The sequence below is a fragment of the Prosopis cineraria genome, unplaced genomic scaffold (assembly GCF_029017545.1).
Source record: "Prosopis cineraria cultivar Desert tree isolate PC_DT_omini unplaced genomic scaffold, ASM2901754v1 PC11, whole genome shotgun sequence".
Taxonomy (NCBI): Eukaryota; Viridiplantae; Streptophyta; class Magnoliopsida; order Fabales; family Fabaceae; genus Prosopis; species Prosopis cineraria.
Genome location: NW_026555342.1, coordinates 12,261,230 through 12,283,255, shown reverse-complemented (window position 1 = coordinate 12,283,255; position 22,026 = coordinate 12,261,230). Strand labels below are relative to the sequence as shown.

The 22,026-nt window shown below is 31.3% G+C and overlaps 2 protein-coding genes across 2 annotated transcripts; one reads left to right on the top strand and one right to left on the bottom strand.

Annotated features, from left to right (window-relative positions):
• The first annotated feature begins 3,337 nt into the window (after positions 1–3,337).
• LOC129286111 (putative pectate lyase 2) lies at positions 3,338–5,358 on the top strand. Its single transcript, XM_054922134.1, has 5 exons — positions 3,338–3,857; positions 4,031–4,233; positions 4,357–4,460; positions 4,577–4,715; positions 4,915–5,358. The coding sequence occupies exons 1-5, from the start codon at positions 3,338–3,340 to the stop codon at positions 5,131–5,133; spliced, it is 1,185 nt and encodes a 394-aa protein (XP_054778109.1). The 3' UTR covers positions 5,134–5,358.
• Positions 5,359–5,408: 50 nt separating this feature from the next.
• On the bottom strand, positions 5,409–7,358 carry LOC129286623 (LEAF RUST 10 DISEASE-RESISTANCE LOCUS RECEPTOR-LIKE PROTEIN KINASE-like 2.7). Its single transcript, XM_054922585.1, has 3 exons — positions 6,273–7,358; positions 6,059–6,103; positions 5,409–5,967 (listed from the first exon to the last, which is right to left on the bottom strand). The coding sequence occupies exons 1-3, from the start codon at positions 7,096–7,098 to the stop codon at positions 5,840–5,842; spliced, it is 999 nt and encodes a 332-aa protein (XP_054778560.1). The 5' UTR covers positions 7,099–7,358; the 3' UTR covers positions 5,409–5,839.
• Between the last annotated feature and the right edge of the window lie 14,668 nt (positions 7,359–22,026).

Sequence of the window (22,026 nt, the reverse complement as noted above, 5' to 3'; positions counted from 1 at the left end):
ACTTTAAATTCAATTCTCACAATGCCTTCATTTTTGCACGTCTCTTTTTATACTTACTCATTCTAGTTTTATATTTTCCTTTGGATTCAAATCATATATATTTAATCATTTTGGTTTTCATAATTGTTTATTTGAATTGTCATGTACGCGTTCTAGTTTATGACCAAATCCTCCACTTTTGAAGTTTCCATTAGGGATTTTTCTTAAGTTTCCATTCCTGTCTTTTTTAAAAAATGAATATAATTACAAAATTATATATCAAATAATAAAATATTAAAATAAAATTTAATGAAATCCAATGAGGATTATGTCTAACAAAAAAGACTGATTTCTCATAATGTGATGAACCAAAGTCAAATCTCTCGTTGAGAAAGGTATCCACATTTAGTGTCCAACCATACCTCGAATGAGATTATCTCTATTAAGAGAATATCTATGAGCAACATATATAGAAAAAGGGGCCAAAATACCCACAAAGTGATCATCCAAGGGCACCCAATATCTTAAAGTGAGGAAAAAGGTATAAATACCCATAATGTTACATGAGTAGGTATAAAAGTGACCAAATTGTTAATTTTAACTTAATGCCATTAACTTTGATTGTTAATACCGATTGTGCATGCCACGTGTATATCTTTATTAATATAGATTAATAAAGGAGCAAAAATATCCATGAAGTTATCGGCAAAGAGCAAAAATATTTATAATGTTACTCGAGTTAGAGTAAAAGTGATCAATATATCAAATCCCTTAAATGTTAACAATTTAACTGAAACCGAGGTAGAAGTTGACCACTTTTTCGCTCACATAGACAAAAAAATTCTTAGATGAAAGTCTCTAGAGATTAATCGATCATTGTATGAATATATCATATGAAAAAAATATTGTTTTGACCGAATATCAAATTAAATCACTTGTTTCTTTGCAGCAATAGCGAAAGCCATTTGAAAATTTTAAACCTATCGTGAATAAAATTGCTTATAATTGTGATAATATTCTTAAGGTAGGGCAGTGTAGGAGGTGTGCTTAGTCTTGATCTTCAATTGTGTACAACCTATGTCACTATGTTGAATCTCAAGTTTTTCAGATAAGAAAAATGAGTGGAGAAGGAGGGAGGAAGGGGCGGATATGTGGCAATGAAAAGAAACCATTGGCATGGGTTTTGATAGATTAGTCACTTTTGTACCCACTAAAGTAACATTATGTATACTCATATGATGATCAATCAACCTCTATAAAAATTTATCTGGAAATATTTTTGTCTACATTAGCAAAAAAATAGTCAACTTTTACTTAGGTGTCAACTAAATGATCAATATTTACAATCAACATTCAAGAAATTTGATGGATTAGTATTTTTGCACCAGTTACGAAAATGTTAGAGGTATTTTTGCTCCTGACTGACAAATTTGTGGGTATTTTTAATCTTTTATTAATCCATGTCAGCAAAGATTGATACATAGCATGTATAGTCAGCATTTAACAGTCAAAGTTAACGACATTAAGTCTAAGTTAATGATTTGGTTGCTTCTCCACCCATTCATGTAACGTTATGGATAATTATACCATTTTCCTTATTTAGGATTTTGAGTGCCCTGACTAACCACTTTATAAATATTTTTATCCCTTTACCCATATATATATATATATATATTTCAGAATGAGAATCAAGAAGCTTGCAAGGTGGTGGAGATGCAGGCTTGGTACACCAACCGAAGGAGGAAAGGAAAGCCCAATGGTACTCATTTTCTTTTGTTTTTTAAATTTTTTTCATTTTACCTGTTTTGAAAACTCAATGTATCTTTGGTGAACAATCCCATTTGCATCTTTGCTGCAAAAATTTAATTTCTCAATATCACCCTTACACACAAGACCCAAGCCCAAAAAAGTGAAACAGCAAAAACACATTACCCTTCAAGGCTTTTTTTAAAATTTTACTTTTCTTAGGTTGTGCCTTTCAAAGGTTGAGAAATTAACTAAATAATTGATAATTGAATTTCATTTGATTACCTTAATTCCACGCATCGCATTCATTCATGACAAGCCCATCAACATTGTGAATGAACCTTTGATTTCCTTATTGGTCTCTTCTAATGGATATATTTTTTATGTTAACACTGATTATATAGTAAGTTAGTGATATTAATTATACTTTACACCTGAATCCTAACAACCATCTATACTTAGATTTCACGTGTTTAGTATTCCTTTAATGTCCAAAATCTCAATCTTTTATCTCGAGGTGTTTTGGACACATGAGCTTATATTTTTTTAAATTAAACATTACTCCCATGAACTTTGAAATATATATACATAATCTCCTTAATTTTTAAAACTTTACAATGAACCCTCTCAACTTTTATATTTATATAGGTAACTCTACGTAATTAATTTTACACATTAATTATTTACACATAGCTTAAAGTTTTAGAGGCTATCCGTATATCAATCAGAGTTTGGGAGCTAAATGCATATAAAAATAAAGTTTAAGGGGATATATAATTAATGATTAGGTTTATTTACATAAATCTGGAAGCTTAATGAGGTTTATCATTAAGTTTTAAAGATTAAGAAAGTTATTTGTATATAATTTAAAGTTCAAAGAAGTTGTGTATAAGTTAGCCGTGTGTGTGCGACTCGGTAATTTTTCCCTACTTCTAGTAAGATGACTGCTGCTGTTATACATATTGTACATATTTCTTGAAAAGATTACGAATAGGTTCTATATGAAAAATTCATTTATAAATAACAAAGTCTTACACGCCCATCACTTCATTGCTCCTATTAATATCAATGTGTTATTGATATTGATCATATTTATTGTTAGAACAATCCAATAGAAACCAATAATTAATAATTTGTACGAGCACGGAAGATCTAAATCAGTTGTGTGTGTGTAAAAGAAGTCTAATTAGAGAATATTTAAATATTGACCGAGCTTCGAATTACGACCGGTCAATCATGCTCTCTTCCTCTCCGATCTACGGATGAAAATTACACGTGTCAGAATCCTGTTCCCATCAACAAATTCTTCACAAGCTGCATGCATAGAGTGTGGTTATGTGTGTTTTGTGCAAGATAATTTATTTGAATTTGTATTGTAGTCTAACTCGCTATAGCTTTGTGCCAGTGTCTAGAAATGGTTATAAATAATTAAATATACATAATAGTTAATTAACAATAAAGATCGAACAAGTCAACCATTAACTCCAGCTCGTGCAACCACGTTTGTGTTGAAAATGTTCTAATTTAACAAATTACCAAAACATTCTCTGAAGTCAACCCTCAAAAATTATTCTCAAAATCACCTATATAAATTCATCAAATATTCCATAAGATGCCTCAAACCCTCGAGCATGGCTACCTTAACACCCCCACTCTTCTTCTTCCTTTCAACATTATCGTTCCTACCACTATTACATCTTCAAGCTCTTATGCCAACAGTACTGCTCCCAAAACACCAAAGAACCCCATCCTCAACACCATAGACTCTTGCTGGAGAACCAACTCAAACTGGGCATCGAATCGCCAAGCCTTAGCTGATTGTGCTGTCGGGTTTGGCAAAGACGCTATTGGAGGTAAGTTTGGAGCTATATATGAAGTCACTGATGCCTCCGATGACCCTGTGAACCCTAAACCAGGGACACTTCGCTATGGTGTCATCCAAACACGGCCTCTCTGGATAATATTCGCCAGGGACATGGTTATTACCCTCAAGAACGAGCTCATAGTGAATAGCTACAAGACCATTGATGGCAGAGGAGCTGAGGTGGAGATTGCTTATGGACCTTGCATTACCATTCAAGGTGTTGATCACGTCATTATACACGGGATTAGCATCCACGATTGCAAACCAGGTAATACAGCATTATCTTGTTATATGATGTTTGACAAAGAAATATAACGCTGACATATATATAGGACATGATGTGTCGACATTATTTAATTAAATTTAGTTAGGATTCATTGATTTCATTCACCATTTATCGTTCTTCAGTTAATTATTACTTGGCTTGTTTTGCACGAGCAGGAAAATCTGGGATGGTCAGAAGGAGTAGTGATCATGTAGGACGTCGTTTAGGTTCAGATGGAGACGCTATCAGCATATTTGGGTCCTCAAATGTTTGGGTTGACCATTGCTTCCTTGCTCGTTGTGCCGATGGTCTCATTGATATTATTCACGCCTCCACTTCCATCACCATTTCTAACAATTACTTCACACAGCACGATAAAGTATTGATACCACAATTTCTTCTCTCTCTTTCCCTCGTACCTTATTACTCATGCAGCACCTTCTCCTCACCGATGTCTTTGAAATGGTGGTGTTGCTCACTGAGCTAACGTTTGTTTCTGTAGGTGATGCTGCTAGGACACAGCGATCAATACAAGGAAGATAAGATAATGAAAGTGACAATAGCTGTCAACCATTTTGCCAGTGACCTATATGAAAGGATGCCAAGGTAATTAATAAGAGTGGTCTAGGTATGCATATCCAAGTAAATCTTAGCTTCTTGAGGCTAGAGCCAGTTTGAAGAGTGTTTCTATATTTCACTTAATAACTGATGAACTTTTGAAGGATAAGATTTGGATACGCCCATGTGGTCAACAACAGATATGATGGGTGGAAGATGTATGCCATTGGTGGCAGTGCTGACCCAACCATTCTGAGTGAAGGGAACTACTATATTGCTCCGAGTAACCCCAACGGAAAGCAGGTATATAGCTAGAAAGCCCCCTTAATGACTAAACTTGTTTGTGAGTAAGAAAGATTAGGTAATGAGACTTAAATCTCAGTTCATTATATATTCATGTCATGAACCAGTATATAATTCAAAGAGAGCTCTATCTTGATGCAGAATGCTACCTGAATGACAGGTTATTGACTATTAATTAACTGCGGATATTTCATTGCAGGTTACCAAGAGGGTAGTGAAGAAAGACTGGAAGAATTGGAAATGGAGGACTTATAAGGACTCATTTCTGAATGGAGCCTATTTTGTTCCATCTGGGTATGGAAGTTGTGCCCCTTACTATTCAAGTGCTCAATCTTTTATTGCTGCTTCAGCATCCTTGGTGCATGCATTAACCCTTAATGCTGGTCCTTTGAGTTGTAGTGTTGGGAAAGCTTGTTAATCTGGCCTCATATTGGCTTCTCCTTTTTGTTCTCTCTCTTCTATCATTGCTAATTTTTCGATGTTCGATCCATAAGTGGCTTAGGTCCACTAGGGACAGACCTACATATCGTAGTTGGAGGGGTCAACAGCCCTTTGTGACGATGATATCTTTTTCCTTGGTACTATATGTAAGATGAGTATTAATTGCTCCTAATATCTGATAATACTATTTCTATTGTCCCGCCAATAAATACACATATGTTAACAGCCTAAAATTACTTGAGTCTTCATCGACGGTGTACATCAGAGTGGTTTTGAAAAAATTCTCCTGAGGTACCACCTAGCTGGATAATAATAAGCTGAATATGATAACCATATCCCCTGCTTTGCAGAAGACTTGGTTCTGTGAGTTGTGACAGCTGCTTGTGTTTTTCTCGAGAAAATGAAGAGGCTGTTGATATGAAGAAGTGTAGAACATATTGTTCGGCATAGCCTTTTGTTTCCAATAGTCAACAGATATAAAGAAATTACAATCACCACCATTAAAGTAACAGAGGTGCCAATCAGAAAGTGGGAAAAATAGGGAAGAAACTCCAGAAGAAGCATTATAAAGGCCACTATATAACTGAAGTATAAATATATATATATATATATATAGCTCCATCAAAAAACTAAAAAAGAAAGAAGGTGTGAGTGTCTGATTCTCAGCGTTTGGCTGGTCATATTCAGAAAAGCCTATTCTCGTTGCTTTGAACTCCGCAAGTTACTGGTGCTTTGGTCCTCACTTTCTTCAGGTACCAAATTCCAGCTCCAACTCCAAATGCCCCTGCAGCTGAAATCGCACTAACTGTCCCTGCATCCACAGTTTCAACACACAAAACCACAAATGAGACTCACATCCTCCAAAAAAATTTCCGTCTCTCGTCATTGTTCATTTCTTTTACCTGCAATCACATGTACCATCTTACTGTGCCTGGCAATATCATGATCTGCCACACAAAAATCCACCCAGTTAATTCATATTCTCCAACGAGTTATTGAAATTCAAAACACCACGAATCATATGTCATTCTCTTGGGACTTGGTTGCCAGATATTGAGGTTTGCACAATCAAAATACCTAAGAAATTAAGAAAACAGGGGAAATGGTTTGAGGTACCTTTGCAATGGGTAGTGGAATTTCCATCCTTACATAGGCACAAGAAATTCTGGTTCTGTGTATCAAACCCACAAGTTCCACCTCCTTTCATGGGATCCTGACACTGAAGGCATCTAGTAGTGACTGGTATATCGAAATCAACTCTGATTCCATATTCGGGCACTTGATCATACGGTTGAGGAGCACCCACGTTTCTCCAATACACACTAGTATAACTAGTACAGTACTTAAGCATCAACCTCAAAGATTCAGTAGCTTTTGGGTAGTAAGAGCAGCAAGAACTCCCACTCAAAGCAAAAGCACACCCAGGAAGGTGCCTACAAAGATAGCTAGCACTATCACAGGAAGAATCACAATGCTCAGGGAAATGTTCACAGAATATAGGCTTTGGTTCCATGATCACACGATCTTCACTGCAATTGAAGAATAAGTACTCGTTTTGTGGGGAAAGCTTGAAATGGGTACTTGTGTCTAAGCTAAATGGCCTGGTGGGTCGAAAATGCTCGCCATCTTCACAGCTCCACATGAGTGGATCTGAGACCAGAATGTGAGGGTCAGAATAGCTCAAGTTACGAACTGGGTATCTCCCAGATGGGGTTCTGAGCTCGAGTTTTCCTGAATCGGAGCAAACCAGAATGTGTCTGTAATACGGGCTTCCACATCCATCGTCGATGCCGAAAGGGTAGTTTATGGGAATTCCACCACAAGAGGTTCTGCAAGTGCTGGATTGAGCTGTGGCGAAGGTGAGGAATGAGAAGAGCGTGAGCTGAGTGATGAAAGATATCATTTTGGATATGGGGTTGGGCGTGTGAAGAAGAAAATCCATGAGAGAGACGGGAGAACGGAAAATTAAATGCGTGTTGAATCATAGGCAGAGGAGGGAGTAAGCAAAGTGAAGTGGGAAAGAACGAATAAAGAAAGAAAGAATTGGTGTGTAAGCGTTGCTTTTGTTGGCTTTTGGTTGCTTTAATCCATGGCTTGTTTCTCTTTATATGCCGCTTTTGCTTTCTGGGTTCTGAAGCTGGGGACAGAATATAGAGAGTAAAGAGAATTGGGGAACCGAGTCGACAGTTCATGTTTAGTGAGGAATTCAAATTCTGATGTGTTTTTGTAGTGATGAAGACGAAGACAGAGGAGGGTAAGGGTGAAGTTGCGGTTAGGAATATGTTCTATCTCACGCCTTTGCATGCCGCACACTTTTGCTTATTGAGCAAATTACACGTTTAGTAAATTAATAATTTTAACTTAAATCAGAGGTTACCTTTATTTTGCAATTATTCCTTATAAGATATTAGTTGGTAATTTATTTTTTGATAAACGATATTACTTGGTGCTTTATATTAAAATACTATTATACTCAAATAAAAGACAATTTTCTTGGTTTTTAACTCATAAAATTAGAGCATGAGACTTCAATTAAATTAAGAGGTCACTTGTTTGTTGGAGTTTTTGATAATTTATTATACTAATATATATTTTATTGTACACACGTGTTTTTATATTAGAGATAATTATACTTAAGATGTGATTATATTTTTAAATTTTATTTTTTTGATAAAGCACTCTTTTAAATTTTAGTTTATTATGTTGTGGTAGAGTTATTTTTTCTGTTAAACCCTATCATACTGGTTTTTTGGGCCAAAAATTATACTGGTTAAGCTTGCCATTTTTGTCTCCGTTGGCAAAAAACAGATTGATATTTTTTCTCGTGCTGGGCCATTTGGGAAAAATTTCATTGTGGAAACAGGTAGAGAATTCAACTGGCCCAATACCTTCTAGGGCTGGGTACATTACTCCAATGTTGAATATCTGTATTAAAAAAATGTTGGTATATCACATGTAGCCTAAATAAGTACTTTTGGGCATTAACCCATAGTTCATCCACCTACTCCTTCAATCTTATTTATAAGATAAAGAGATTAAAAAAATTTATTTATAAGTCACATCATTAAATTTTTATCATAATTTTTTCTTTTATCCTCCATTAAATATTAAAAAGAGAAAATACTCCCTCCATTTCTAAATATAAAAGAAACTATCACTTGTTTTATTTTTATGTATAAGCAAAATCACATATATCAATAAGCTTTTATTGCAATTTTCTTAAATTATTCTTCATAAACTCATAATTTTCATTTAGGAAAAACAATTAATGCAGCCTTTTTGTTATTAAATGCATGGGTATTTTAGTCTTTTTTTTATTTCAAGATATAGTTGTTATAACTAACTCATTTTCTTAAACTATTTGATGTAGTTATTTTCTTATATATAGAAACGGAAGGAGTATGTTGTTAATTAGAATATGTATATTTAATAAGGATAAAATTAAGACCTTAATAAATTTTTAAATAGAATTACAGAGGCTTGAAATTTTTCTTGGTACCGATAAAACATATTCAAAGTAACTTATAAATAAATACAGACAAGTAAGTATTAGGGCCTTTTACAACCTTAATGAGTGGTGGTTGGGAGTTTAATTTAAAATCCTCATAAATATTTAAAGCAAATTTCGTTAAATACTCCCTCTAGTTTTATTTATAATTAACTCACATTCTTAAATTATTTGATGTAGTTATTTTTTTATGTATAAAACGGAAAGAGTATGTTGTTAATTAGAATATCTATATTTGATAGGGATAAAATTAAAACCTTAATAAATTTTTAAACAAAATTAAAGATGCTTGATATTTTCCTTGGTAGCAATAAAACATATTCGAAATAACTATAAATAAATACAGACAAGTAAGTATTAGGCCTTTTACAACCTTAATGAGTGGTGGTTTGGAATTTAATTTTAAATCCTCATAAATATATAGAGCAAATTTCATTAAACACTCCCTCTAGTCTTATTTCTAAGTAATTTTTAGCATATTTTATTAAAATTAAGGAAAATCTTAAACCTCATTACTTTTATTTTAAAATTTAACAAGTCTTCACCTTTATCTCTAATAAATGTTCTTAAATCTGATCAATGGTATTTTTATTTAAGGTATTTAAAATGGGCAAATATGTAAAGATGAACATTGAGAATTGATAAGTGCCTTGTAAATAAGATTAAATTTTTTCTTCCCACTCTACCTTATAAATAGAACTAGAGAAATATTATCTATCCTTTACCTCCATACTTCTCTAGTATATACTACTTATAGTGCAAAGAGAGTTCATATATTTTGATTCTATTTATAAAACACTTTAATGATTTTTTATGTCTATCTTTACTCTTGTATCCTTATTAAGCATTGGGAAAGTTTTTAAATGCCCACAATATTTTATTTTAAAGTATATATATTTAATAGGGATAAAATTAAAAACTATTAAATTTTTAAACAAAATTAATTAGGTTTAAAATTTTCTCTATTGCAATGAAACATACTAAAAATTACTTATAAATAAGAATGAAGAGTACTTAAAAGGATAACAATGCCTTGTACAAGTACAGAATAATTCTAGTGCTTACAAAAAAATTTCTTATTATTGATCATAAAAATATTTTATAAAATTGTAAATGTTCTATTTAAAATTTGTTATTTTATCTATCCTCTTTCAAATGGACAAAAAAAAAATCTCACTAAACGTTTCCTTAAGGTTGTTGGGTGTAGACTGCAGACAAAATATGTAACTATTTCCAAGCCAATGATGACAAAATGAGTTGTGAGAAATTTTGAGCTCATGACAAGGAGGTCATCTATATATATATATCCTCTAGCTTTGTATTATTGCCGGTCATAATCAATAAAACTATGAATTTCTTGTCTTCTCTCTTATCCGACACAGCAAGTAGTCACATCGAACATTTGGAATTAATTTAGTGCTTGGTCTTCTTGTAGATCACAAGATTTAAACTCTAGCTAAAACTCAATTCTACTTTCATCAAAATCGAACAAAATTTAGATAAATTTAATTTATCTCAAGAATATGCGTTTAGTTTCTATGCACGTCTTGTTTTGTTCGATTTGCAAAAGTGACTGGTCCCTGATGCACCCCCCTTAGCTCCTTGTTTGTTTGATAGCAATGGCCACTAGTTGTACAACTTGGAATGGAAACAAGAATATAATATATATTCAAAACTCGCGTGCGTGCGTGCGTGCGTGTGTATATGTATGGTTGATTCTTTGAATTTTGATTCCCATTCTCTCATAAAATGTCGATCGATGATCCTACGTATATATTTCAAGGGAGTGAAATGACTATTCAATTCATTTAGGAGGTTAATGGAATGGTTAAATATAGCCTATATATGATTCGGTTAATTTTGTTAATGGCCAAGTTTATTCCTTTTTATGAGTGGCTTTGTTGCTTAAATTAAGTATATCTGTCTCTGTTAACGATATAATTCTTTTTTGGATCGATTTTTGGAATTCACTGATGCAATCATACCTCCAAAGAAATTTAACCAATCTTCCCCCCCCCGGGGCATATTTTATGAATTTAACGTTGATTAAAAAATTATGCACTTATTTCTTTAAACAGCATGCCAAGTATACACTGGAAAGGAGGAATTATTACTTACAAATTAAATTACAATCATTGCTTAAGATATTGCCTATTTAATACTGTGTCGGCTGTTTAAATATAGAAGAAAACTTATATACTTAGGATACTTTTTTTTAATTAAATAAAAATATGTGTATTATTTATAGATTATTTATTCTATGATAAATTTTTATTATTAATATTTTTAACACTTTAAAATTCACTTATTCTGATTTAATTAGGTAAAAGTATATTAATTGTACAAGGTTAAATACTTACTACACTTAAATATATATGGCCACAACACAACCCCTTCTATGTCATTTTAATTGATTAGCTCATCAGGAGGGGGATCTCTCTGTAGTTATTGTGAAGTGAAGTGTTTTTTCACTGCTGACATGTGTTATCTAATTAGAAACAATCGTACTCAAGATACTATTGAGTTATATGAACACTTCTCCCAAACATGGTTTGAGCACTAATTTGCTACATTATGAAGAACTAATACCTCTTTTGTTGGACTCAACCCCATTAATAATTTTTTTATGCATGTCTTTTTAATATGTTGCACGTGCTTGAAGAGATGAAGAAGATACAAGAAAGAAAGTTTGCAGCAAACAATCAGGATTCATGTCTAAAGCTCCCATTTTTCACAACACATGAGCATCAACACACTATAAGCCTTATAACATACGGGTTTTACTATAAGATGTTATGGTTGAGTTGAATGATAAAGATTTAATTTGATTTTCTTTTTTACCACTCTTTGATATCACATGATCACACTTTAGATGTTTGTATTAGGGTTAAAAATTATTTTTGTCCCTAAATTGAACACGTAAGGTCATAAGTGACCTTAAACTTAATTATGAATCCATTTTATCTCTTAACTTTAAATATTTCCTTCTTCATCACCCTGCCATTTTTTTTATCATTAGTAGGCCTCACATTATATTTCTTATTATAAAATATTCAAGTTGAGGGTGCTAATTGACCCTTTGAATAAAAGTTGAGAGAGAAAAAAAAAACCCTTACACTGATAAAGAGGGACAAAAATGATTCTTAACCAAACAAAATATTTTTTAAAAAACAATGGAACCTACTGATGACTAATGAATGTTAAGTGTTTTTAACATCAAGGTGATAATAAAGGCAATCTTTAAAGTTGAAGAATAAAATTGATCCATAGTTAAATTTAAGACCATTTTTGTGACCTTTCGTATACAGTTCAAGGGAAACAATGACCTTTAACCCTTTATATTATATATACTCTCTTGATTTTTATTATAAGCCACATTTAACAGTTTTACTAGAACTAATAAGAGGTGCTTTAATCATTAATCTTGTATGACAAAATAATAAACTTTCAATTTTATTTCTATTTAAATGAAAAAAAATTAAAATTTGCACTACATTCTCTCTTTTAATCAATGAGTTTAATGCAATTAATACCCCACCAAATGCCTTAAGTGTAACAGCCCTCCTGGGTCACCACTGCCTCTCCAGGGTCTTTTCCCAGGCGTTGGACAACACACATGTCACCATATGATTGCCGGGCTTTCCCACTGGTGGTACAGTGGTTATTCCTCACCCCATCCTCAGGGGTCTTTTGGAACCTCCCCAGACTTGAACCTCCAACCTCTACCACCTTAACGAAGTTGAGGCGAAGTCTGATACCATTGAGTCACTAATTGTAACATCTCAATTTAAATTTTAATAGTTAATTTGGGTTAATAGAAATTTTGAAAAATAGTTAGAGGTAAATAAATTAGTAGAAAATGATTATTAAATCTAACTTAGGATATAATTCTAAAAAAAATAATAAATAAAAAAAAATAATAAAAAAAATATTATTAAATTATTATTATTATTATAAAAAAAAACAAAAGAAAAGGTGTAAAAAACAAGAAAGGAGAAAAACAAGGAAACTTTCGCCACCGCACATGAACAGTAAAATAAAATAATAAAAAAAAAAGAAAGAAAGAAGAGAGAGAAAAGAATAAAAAAAATGTGTGGGACCCACTGAATTTTTATAAAACTCACCCGTTTCCTTTCATTTCTTCAATTCTTTTCCTGCGCGCAAGCTGAGGCGGAGAGAAGCGAGTTGCCGGTGCGAAATATCTAAATTTTTAAGGTAAGAGTTTTTAATAGGATATTTAGGGTGTGATTTTAAGCTTTTTAAGACAAAGTAAGTGTTCTAAAAAATTTTCTTAGTCATCCTTCTTCTTTAGTTTCTGAGTTTGTAGTGGTAGAAAATTTAAAATCTGGAAGAGAGATGAATTTATGTTGAATAAATATAGTTTTTGAGGTTGTCAGTAGTATAATAAATGTTCTAGAGTATAAATTTGTTGATAATCTTTGAATCTGTGGCTTATGGATCAAATTCTAAACTAGATCTGAAAATATATGTTGATTTATTGAGGTTTAGATGATTATTTGGGATGAGAAATGAATTATTATGGTTATAGGATTATGATTCTAAGCTAGAGACTTAATTTTTAATTTTTGGGTATTTTAGGTACGAATTTATAAAATAAAAAGAAAATTTTGATAATAGAAATTAGTTTAAAATTTGATTTTTAGATTATCAATGTTTATTGATAATTAAAAGAGGAGTTAAAAATTTTACTTAATAGTATTAACTATAGATTTGTATTAAGATTGAAATTAGGAATTATATTATATTTTTAATTCTATTATTAGAATTATTTTATTAGTTTCAAAAATTGAAACTAATATTTATAAATAATATGTTATTTGTAGATTGTATTACTGGTGAAGATTGTGGTGAGAGAGAAATTTTAAGGAATAATTTATTGAAAAAGCCACAAGGTAACCATGCTTTTAATTTGTGATTAGTGTTACTTCATGTTAATTGGGTGATTATTGAGAAAATTATGAATTTTGTAATATTGTATAATTGTGCAATATTATTATGAATTTGTTTAATTATTGTGGGAGGTGTTGGGAGACTTGCTATTATTGTTGTATTTATGTGACACGTGGTACGCCCCTATTGGAGCTCAATAGGTGGCTTGTAAGGGCTCGGGCTAATCTACCTTTGGCCGGGTAATTTAGCAGTGAGGGCTACGGCTCGAGGTTAATGGAGGGATATAAGGATGGTTGTTTGTGTTTATTATAATATTTCTTATATTTGTTGGAATTATATTATTTTTAATTCTCACTTAGTAAGCACACACTTAACTGTTTGTATACACTATCATAAATTGGCTTTGGTTACTGGGACTTTTGAGTCTCATTATGTGGTTAACAATTTTCAGGAGAAGAGCCACGAGTGACACGTGGAGGAGTCCCAGAGGCTTAGTGGTATAGATCCACTGTCTCTTTTGGGTATTTAATTTATGATTTATAATGTGTTATATTGCCAATATTAGAGCTTTTTGTTTATTGTCAATTATATGAATATATAAATGTAATCATGCCTTTCAAACTATTTCTATTTTTGGTACAATTTGGATGACTGTAATTTTAATATTTGGTTTACTTTGGATTGGTTAAAATGGCATGATTATAAGGCCAAATAACTGGCTTGTGTTGAAAATTGACTAAATTGCTTATTTTACTTGTTGGGAGTATAAGGATGGACAAATGTGATTTAGCCTAATGGCATATGGGAGGTAAAAATTTATCTGAAATGTTATAGTGTGTGAGTTGAAGCCAATTATAAAATATTTTATATCGAAATTATTGATATAAAAATGTGTTGGGTGGCTGTAACCCAACTATGGTTGAGTTAAATTATTTTAAAAAAAAAATTTTGGTGTGTTACATTAAGACTTAAGAAACTTTTTAGAAGATGCTTTGCAATAAATAGGGGTGTTCACAGGATGGGATAGGATTGGGACACCCCCATCCCGTGTCCCATCTCGAAAAAAAGATCGGGATTGAATTTTGGTCCTGTGTCCCGTTCCGTCTCGAAAGTCATCTCGTCCATTAAGAGTCGGGACTGAACGGGGACAAGATCGGGACGTCCCGCCGTCCCGATAAATGCAATAATATCAAAAAAATTTGGATAGTAACATTTATTAAAATTTTAAATCATATAATTTATTAAGTTTAAAATCAAAAAACACAAGTACATAAATAACAATAATTTAAAATTAATTATTGAATTATATTAATCACAACTACACATTATAATAACAAATACAAGTGATCTTTATACTATAAGATTAGCAACAATAGGCAAGTCAAACATAACTTCAAATCATTGATCTTCTACTTTAGTGAAGATGTGCTAAGCTAATTACTCTTCTAAAAATAAAGCAAGAAATACGTTATAAATAAAAGTTATTAAATAGATAGGTATAAGAATAAATTATATTAATATAATTAATATATTATAAAGAAAGATATTACCATGTTTACTCCATGCCACTAAAATTATTAATATAAAAAAACTTTAATTTTAAATAAGAATTGCAAGTATTAAATAATAATTGATATAATTAATATAAGTATAAATTATATTAATATAATTAATATATTTAAAATAAAAAATAATATATATAATATTCGAGACGGGACGGGACGTCCCAATGGTAATCCCTTGTCCCGTCCCCTCCCGAACTCCTTTCCTGTCCCGTCCCGTAAAATCTCGTCCCGATTATTTTCGGGCCGGAACAAGACCCGTCCCGATATGATCGGGATGATACCGGACCAATCAGGACGGATTCAGACTGAACATCCCTAGTAATAAAGACCAGATGAGTGTATATATTGATGAAATAAGCTGCATACAGCTACACAATAAAGGAAGAATATAAAAAAAAAGTTAAAATGCATAAAACTTTCTTAAATTTTAAGGTAGTTGTGTATGACCTTTTTCATTTTTAAACGTTTAAAATTAATCTATCTAACTTTTAATTTTATTATTCTTTATTAATTAAAATAACCTTTTTGGCAAGATAAATGAAATTTTTATTCTTATGAAAAATAATATAATTTTTATATAATTATTATTTATGTACATAAAATGCCACATAAGCTTGTACGTGGCTTTTCTTAATTTAATATGATAAACTTTATTTATAGCATAATAGAGTAATTAATGGTAAGGAGGTTTTGAAGAACAAAATTAAATATTAAACGATTCATTTTAAACATTTACAAATGAGAAGATCATATTCAACTGTTTTAAAATTAAATAGATTTTATGCATTTTTAAAAACAATGAAGGGAGAAGAAAGCCAGCTATCAAGTGTCAGCGAGGGCAAGTATGGATCACAACAAAGCGGCTGAGGTGGAGAAATTAGACCCCTGAAAGAGATTATGAAATGACTTTATTTTGCAAGCTCATTTGACCTGAGAATTGCCCAGAAGCTTAATTATATAATTTCAGTTTTTCTCATAATTTAATTGTAATTTAAGTTGGCCATAATTTACTGTAACATATAGACTGCAGTAACATTAATATGTTGATGTTGATAACTATATATATCAATTTATTCATAACTGATAATTAATAGTTAATTAAATAAATGGCATGAAATAAACATTGGGTGTGTGAAATTGCCTAATCCCATAGTTTTTAAAATGAGAAAAAAGGCGCATTGGCGCATTTACAACCGACTTGTGCAAATTCAACTTGCACATAAATATCTTATATAAATATGCATTATTTATATGTTTATATATCTGGTCCCCATTTTTCGTTGGCTTTACATTTTTCCCTTGACTTTATGCAAGAAATTAATTTTAGTAGTTTTCAGGGTGTTGTTTTCATCTAGGGTTTTCCATTCTTGCTTGCTCGGAAAACAACAACACAGATGGCACGATCAAACAAAGAAACAAAACACAAGGCAGCAGGATATGATTTAAGATTTTTCACTGTAGCAAATATTATATTTATATAAATTCTTGTGCCTTTCACGGTTTTGTTTTCATGTAATTATGTCAGCTTTATTAATCTTTTCATGATGCACTGTAAACAAAAAAGATAACATTAACAAATAAAGACAGGCAGATTCCAAAGGGATAATACAAAATCAGTGGTGCCACGTACCATCTAATAATACTGTAACACAAGAAAATCACATCCAATGGCTTTGACGTTAAAAATATTTAATTACAATTTTTTAAATGTAATTATTAATAAATTCAAATTTCATCACAAATTTAATGCATTTTTAATTACATCAAATTATTTAAAACTGTAATTCATACAAAGTTCAGTAATAATACTTTTTAAACATTAAAAATCAGGGAGAATTATATTAAAGTTTCATACAAGAAAATTAATTACTACAAAATTGTTAATGACCTTAGTTTAGTTATCAATAAACTTAATAGCAATTAATTTCTTTGTAGGAGTCTTGTATGTAATTCTCCCTAAAAATTACTCCTAAAAAAATGTAATTAATTACTAATTCTCCCTAAAAAAATGCTTTATAAACTAGGACAGAAATAATATTCAAGAACTTTCATTTGAAATATCAATTTTTTTTTTTTGCAAAACATTGTTGAAAAGTGAATTTTAATTTTTCTCATTAAACCCTTCTTGCCTTACTGACAGGGGAAGGGGGGCAGAAAATGTAAAAGAAAACTCAAGAAAGTTTGGTTTGAAATGCCCGAACAATTACGCAGGTGACTAACGTTAGCCCCTGATTTGGGGCGATCCTTAACAGTAATGATAAGGTTTGAAATCAAGAAATGAGTTTGAACCGCGTCATAAAACTAAGCCGGAAAATACAAGAGTTGTTGTTACCTTACTTATTTACCAAATTCTTTTTTTATCTTTTTAGAAGAAAAAAATAATAAAAATCAATTTCAGTGTGAAAAGTATCTGTGAGTGGCTTGAGAGCGCACGCAACGCAAGCTGTCACAATGCCGTTCAGTGCTCACCCGGTTGGTTTCTCAACCTAACCGCTTTCTATAATACCAAAATTCTACGTCATGCAAGTAAGCCACGTGGGGTGGGATCCTGTGGTCAACGTAAATCCCAGTCAACCCTACACCGCTTTTCTTGTCTGTTGATTTTCTTTCCTCTTTCTCTCTCTCTCCCTTCCCCTCTTCTTTTTCAAAGGTCTAGGTCACCTCTTGTGGTGCCATTAATTATGTCCTTCTGTTAAGGGGTCCATCCCCAATAATTCAAATCAAGTTTTAAAATAATGCTAAGCTCTGCTCTCTGCGTCTTGCAACACAGAGAGAGGATGATTTTTTTAGTTCTTCCATTCTCATTATTAAATGTTGTTATATTGTTGGAAAGGATGTTATTAGAGTACTTGTACTAAATTCAAGTAAAATTAAAACTTGTTAGAATTTTAGAAAGAATCAATAGATTTTAAAAATTTTATTAATTTAAATAAAACATGTTAAAAATAACTTCTAACTTGTTTAATGTATTCTTTATTTTGAAAATCAGGGATTACATCCCCAGCGTTCATTTGCCATTTCAAATTAGTTTCTTGATCTAACGGGGAGGGAGAGTGAATAATGTATATGTATAAAATAAACAGCGTAATGTTTTTGTCTCTCATTGACTGAGATCCCTAATTTTCTTTTCCTGAATTTATCAGTGTCCGTGATTTTTGAAATTTCTATATATTACCTGCATTTGTTGACTAACCAGGTAGCCAACATGTAGAAATACGTAATGACCTGGAAGAAAAGTACAATTACAATTTGTCTCGTGTAGTGTTACGTCAAAATTAACCAAAAAAAAAGCATATTTATGATTTTTTATTTATTTTTATGAATAAGACGTAACACTGTAATATTTGGATTTTAACAAGAACAATCGCATAAATACTGAAAAAATAAATATCGGTATTATTGAACATATATTCAAGATCATTCGAGGAAAACATATTCATTGAATTTGCAATAATCTTATTTGTTGTGTAAATTGACAACACAAATAGTAAGAAAAGGGAGAAGAAAGATGCGGTGCAGCTGCCTTTCATATTACTAACAAAAATAGGTTTAAAAAGACGTACTCTTTTAATTTTATTTATAAGATAGAGAAAGAAGATTTGATTTTGTTGATAGGATACTTGTCAATTTTTAACATTCTTCTTTATATTTTTACTTTATTAAATAATTTGAATAAAAATATCAGTGATAAGATTTAAAACATTTATTAAGGGTAAAGGTGAAAACTTATTAAATTTTAAGATAAATTTAATGAGATTTAAGTTTTTTTATTCTAGTGAAACATACTGAAAATGACTTATAAATAAAACCAGAGAAAATAGTCACATAACTAATTTGAGAAAAAAATATCGACTCTGGTCATCCGATGAGAAGTATACATGAATTTACAAATTACAAATGATAATGTTTTAAGTAAAACATTTATCAAATAATAATAAAAATAACAAATGAATCAAGCCGCTATAAAATAATTTATCTATGTGAACTATTAACTGAAGTATAATTATATATAATATAATCACCCTGTATATCAATATTCATACAGAAAATAGCATCTTAATATCGCTCACTATCAGGCCACGGCTGCTTTGATATGATATTCAGAAGTTGTGCTTTGAAACTGAATACACAATTTTGGCCCAAAAAAACACGTGAACACACAATAATAATTAGAAACAGAAATTATGAGGCTACAAGACGGTAAACCACGTTCTAAACCTGCGGTTTTGCAAAATCCTTTTTATTAATTGTAGTATAAGCAATTCATTTTCGCAAGCTATTGGAAAAAGTGATCCCTCTCTCTTTGTCTTTTATTTCTTTAATCGTTTCTCTCATTTTCTCTGGGCGCCGCAAGTATGAAAGCAGAAAATCCCTGATTTCGACCAGCTTCGTCCCTCATGCATGAACTGTGAAAACTTCACTTGGATCGCTATCCACTGTTTGAAATTTCATCTTCATGGATTCTGATGAGGTCTAAAACCAACAATAAGATTAAGCTAATTAAGTAGTAGGAAAAAAAGAAACTGCATGCAACTACCAAGATTTATTGAGACAAGGGCTTTAAGGGTATCTAAAATGTCTTTTTTTAATATCTTTATAATGTTTCCGCCTTCTTAACTTCATTTTTCCTTTGATTCATTTACTTTTATGTAAAATAATTGATATTTTGATATGTTAAAGGTTCCCGTATAGAAACCACAGAAAATTACTCTAATGAGCTTCAACCAAATTAGGGTCGTTCAAATTGTTATAAGGATTTGAAGAAGCGTGTCTCTCTACTTGGCGTGGGTTTTTTCTTCTATCCCAAAGATTTGAATGGTTGTTGAAACTTTGAGGAGCTTTTTCAGTTTTATCAAAAATTGAATATTTGAGAGATCAGCACCAGAAATTAAATTTTCTTCTCTGAACAAATTTTCAAATGACGAATTAACTATGGCAGGAAAGCAGTTGATAACCATAAATGCGAATTAATAATATTGTTCAGTCTCCGCTCTCTCATGCTATTTTCAACTCCCACGTGGGATCCATTATATACTGTATGTAGATTGCATTAATAATAAAAAGGATAATACAACTTTAAGTCCCTTGCGTTTTCAAAGAGTTACTGAGTTAGTCTTTTAAGTTTAATTTTTATTATTGTAATTCCTGATATTTAGTTATTTTCTCCGGTCATCAAGTTAGTCCTCTAAATTTTATAAGATAAATTATCACTCAAATTAAAAAGATGACTTGACAAATTAGGTTATTGACTTGGAATATACACATAGATTTATTAATACACATGAGCCAAATCTCCTAGCACTAGCTAATTGTTATTCCTTCCATTCCTATATATAAAAAATTTTTATAACCTTTTTTTATTCCTAAATATAAGAGGTTATTAAAATTTTTTAATGAATGAACTATTATACTCTTATTAAATAGAAAAGAGAAAGAGATAAGTATTCTTATTAATTTACTTTAAAAAAAGAGATTTATTTTTTATTTATAATAATTACGGGCAAAATTAGAATATTGTTGTGCTTTTAATTAGATAATCAATTTTTATTAATTTGCGTGATTCGGTTAAAAATATCTTATGTATAGAGATGAAGGAAGTAAAATGTTATTGACTTTACTATTTTATAATTCCTAAGTTAATTTAATAATCTACATATTTTTTTAATTATCGTAGCTTTTTCCTTAAATATGTTGTTTTTTCTTATCCAGGTCAGCATTAATTCTTGCTTCCCACATTACTAATGTACATGATTGCCATTTCATTATTTCGTTAGCCATGTCACTATAATATAATTAGATAAGTATCTGAAACATTGTATAAGTATTAAAATGATAAAAAAAAATTAAAATTTAGGTATCAAAACAATAACTCATTCAAATATAAGGAACTAAAAGTTACATGCTTACATTATCCCATAATAATATGATAATCTTCACCAAAAACAAAAACAAAAAAACGACAGAGTGTGTGTGTGTGTGTGTGAGGTTAAAATCTAAATTATGGAGAAAAAGAAACTGGCTCGTGATAACACAAAAAGAAACTGGCTCGTGATAACACAAGTATTGTCACTAAAACTTTAATGTATTGAAAAGGAAGAAACATAGTCAAAGTTAAGGCCGACGTGGGGTTTTACTGTAAGGGGCTATGTTCAATTAATGAAGTATTGGTTTCAAAGAAAGGCTCCTTAATTCGTAGTCAAGGTAAAGAAAGGGAAGCTGATGAATGAATGGAAACGTTGGGTTTTTCTTTGTTTGGTAAGGCACACCAAGGAATGCTTTTTCCTCTCAAAATCTGCTTCCGGTTTTTCCAAAAGCAGCTTTGAAAGGCGACATTAAAGAGACCAAAAGCCAACGTGGAACGTCGCACGAAATTGAATTTCGCTCCCTCATTTGGATGGAAACCAGTTAAAACATAAAAGCAGTATGTACAAGGATTCTCATTTCCCGTGTGTACAAGTTTTTACTGCCTGTTCTCGTTTATTCTCTCTCATCTTGTCTTTTCCTTTTATCATTATGCTTTCCTTGTTTCCTAATCCTGCTTGTCGCCTTTTGAAAATGGTTGGACTCAAATATACAATTGCCTTTTCGTCCAAATACACACGCGCGCGCGCCTTTTCCACCACGATTTTACATCATCTTCTTGTGTTCTCCTTTCATCTATATATATCTACACATATACGGGATCATTACCAAATTAAATAATAATCAAATGAAAAGTGTGCCAAGTAATGTATATATGTGTAGTAAATATAAAACGCTTTAATTATCAAGAAACAACGTTGCTTTTTAGATTAGGTGGCGAAATATATATATACTTCCCTGGGGACTAATTACTGTGGGAATAATTTTAACTTTATAGGGAATTAATTAGTATCTATTACAAGCA

Excerpts from the sequence above, each read along its gene's own strand:
- LOC129286111 (XM_054922134.1), top strand. The coding sequence starts at position 3,338 with ATGCCTCAAACCCTCGAGCATGGCTACCTTAACACCCCCACTCTTCTT. Across the intron at positions 3,858-4,030 it reads CATCCACGATTGCAAACCAG|GAAAATCTGGGATGGTCAGA; the intron begins GTAATACAGCAT and ends TTGCACGAGCAG. Across the intron at positions 4,234-4,356 it reads ACTTCACACAGCACGATAAA|GTGATGCTGCTAGGACACAG; the intron begins GTATTGATACCA and ends TTGTTTCTGTAG.
- LOC129286623 (XM_054922585.1), bottom strand. The coding sequence starts at position 7,098 with ATGGATTTTCTTCTTCACACGCCCAACCCCATATCCAAAATGATATCT. Across the intron at positions 6,104-6,272 it reads TTCCACTACCCATTGCAAAG|ATCATGATATTGCCAGGCAC; the intron begins GTACCTCAAACC and ends TTTGTGTGGCAG. Across the intron at positions 5,968-6,058 it reads GATGGTACATGTGATTGCAG|GGACAGTTAGTGCGATTTCA; the intron begins GTAAAAGAAATG and ends CTGTGGATGCAG.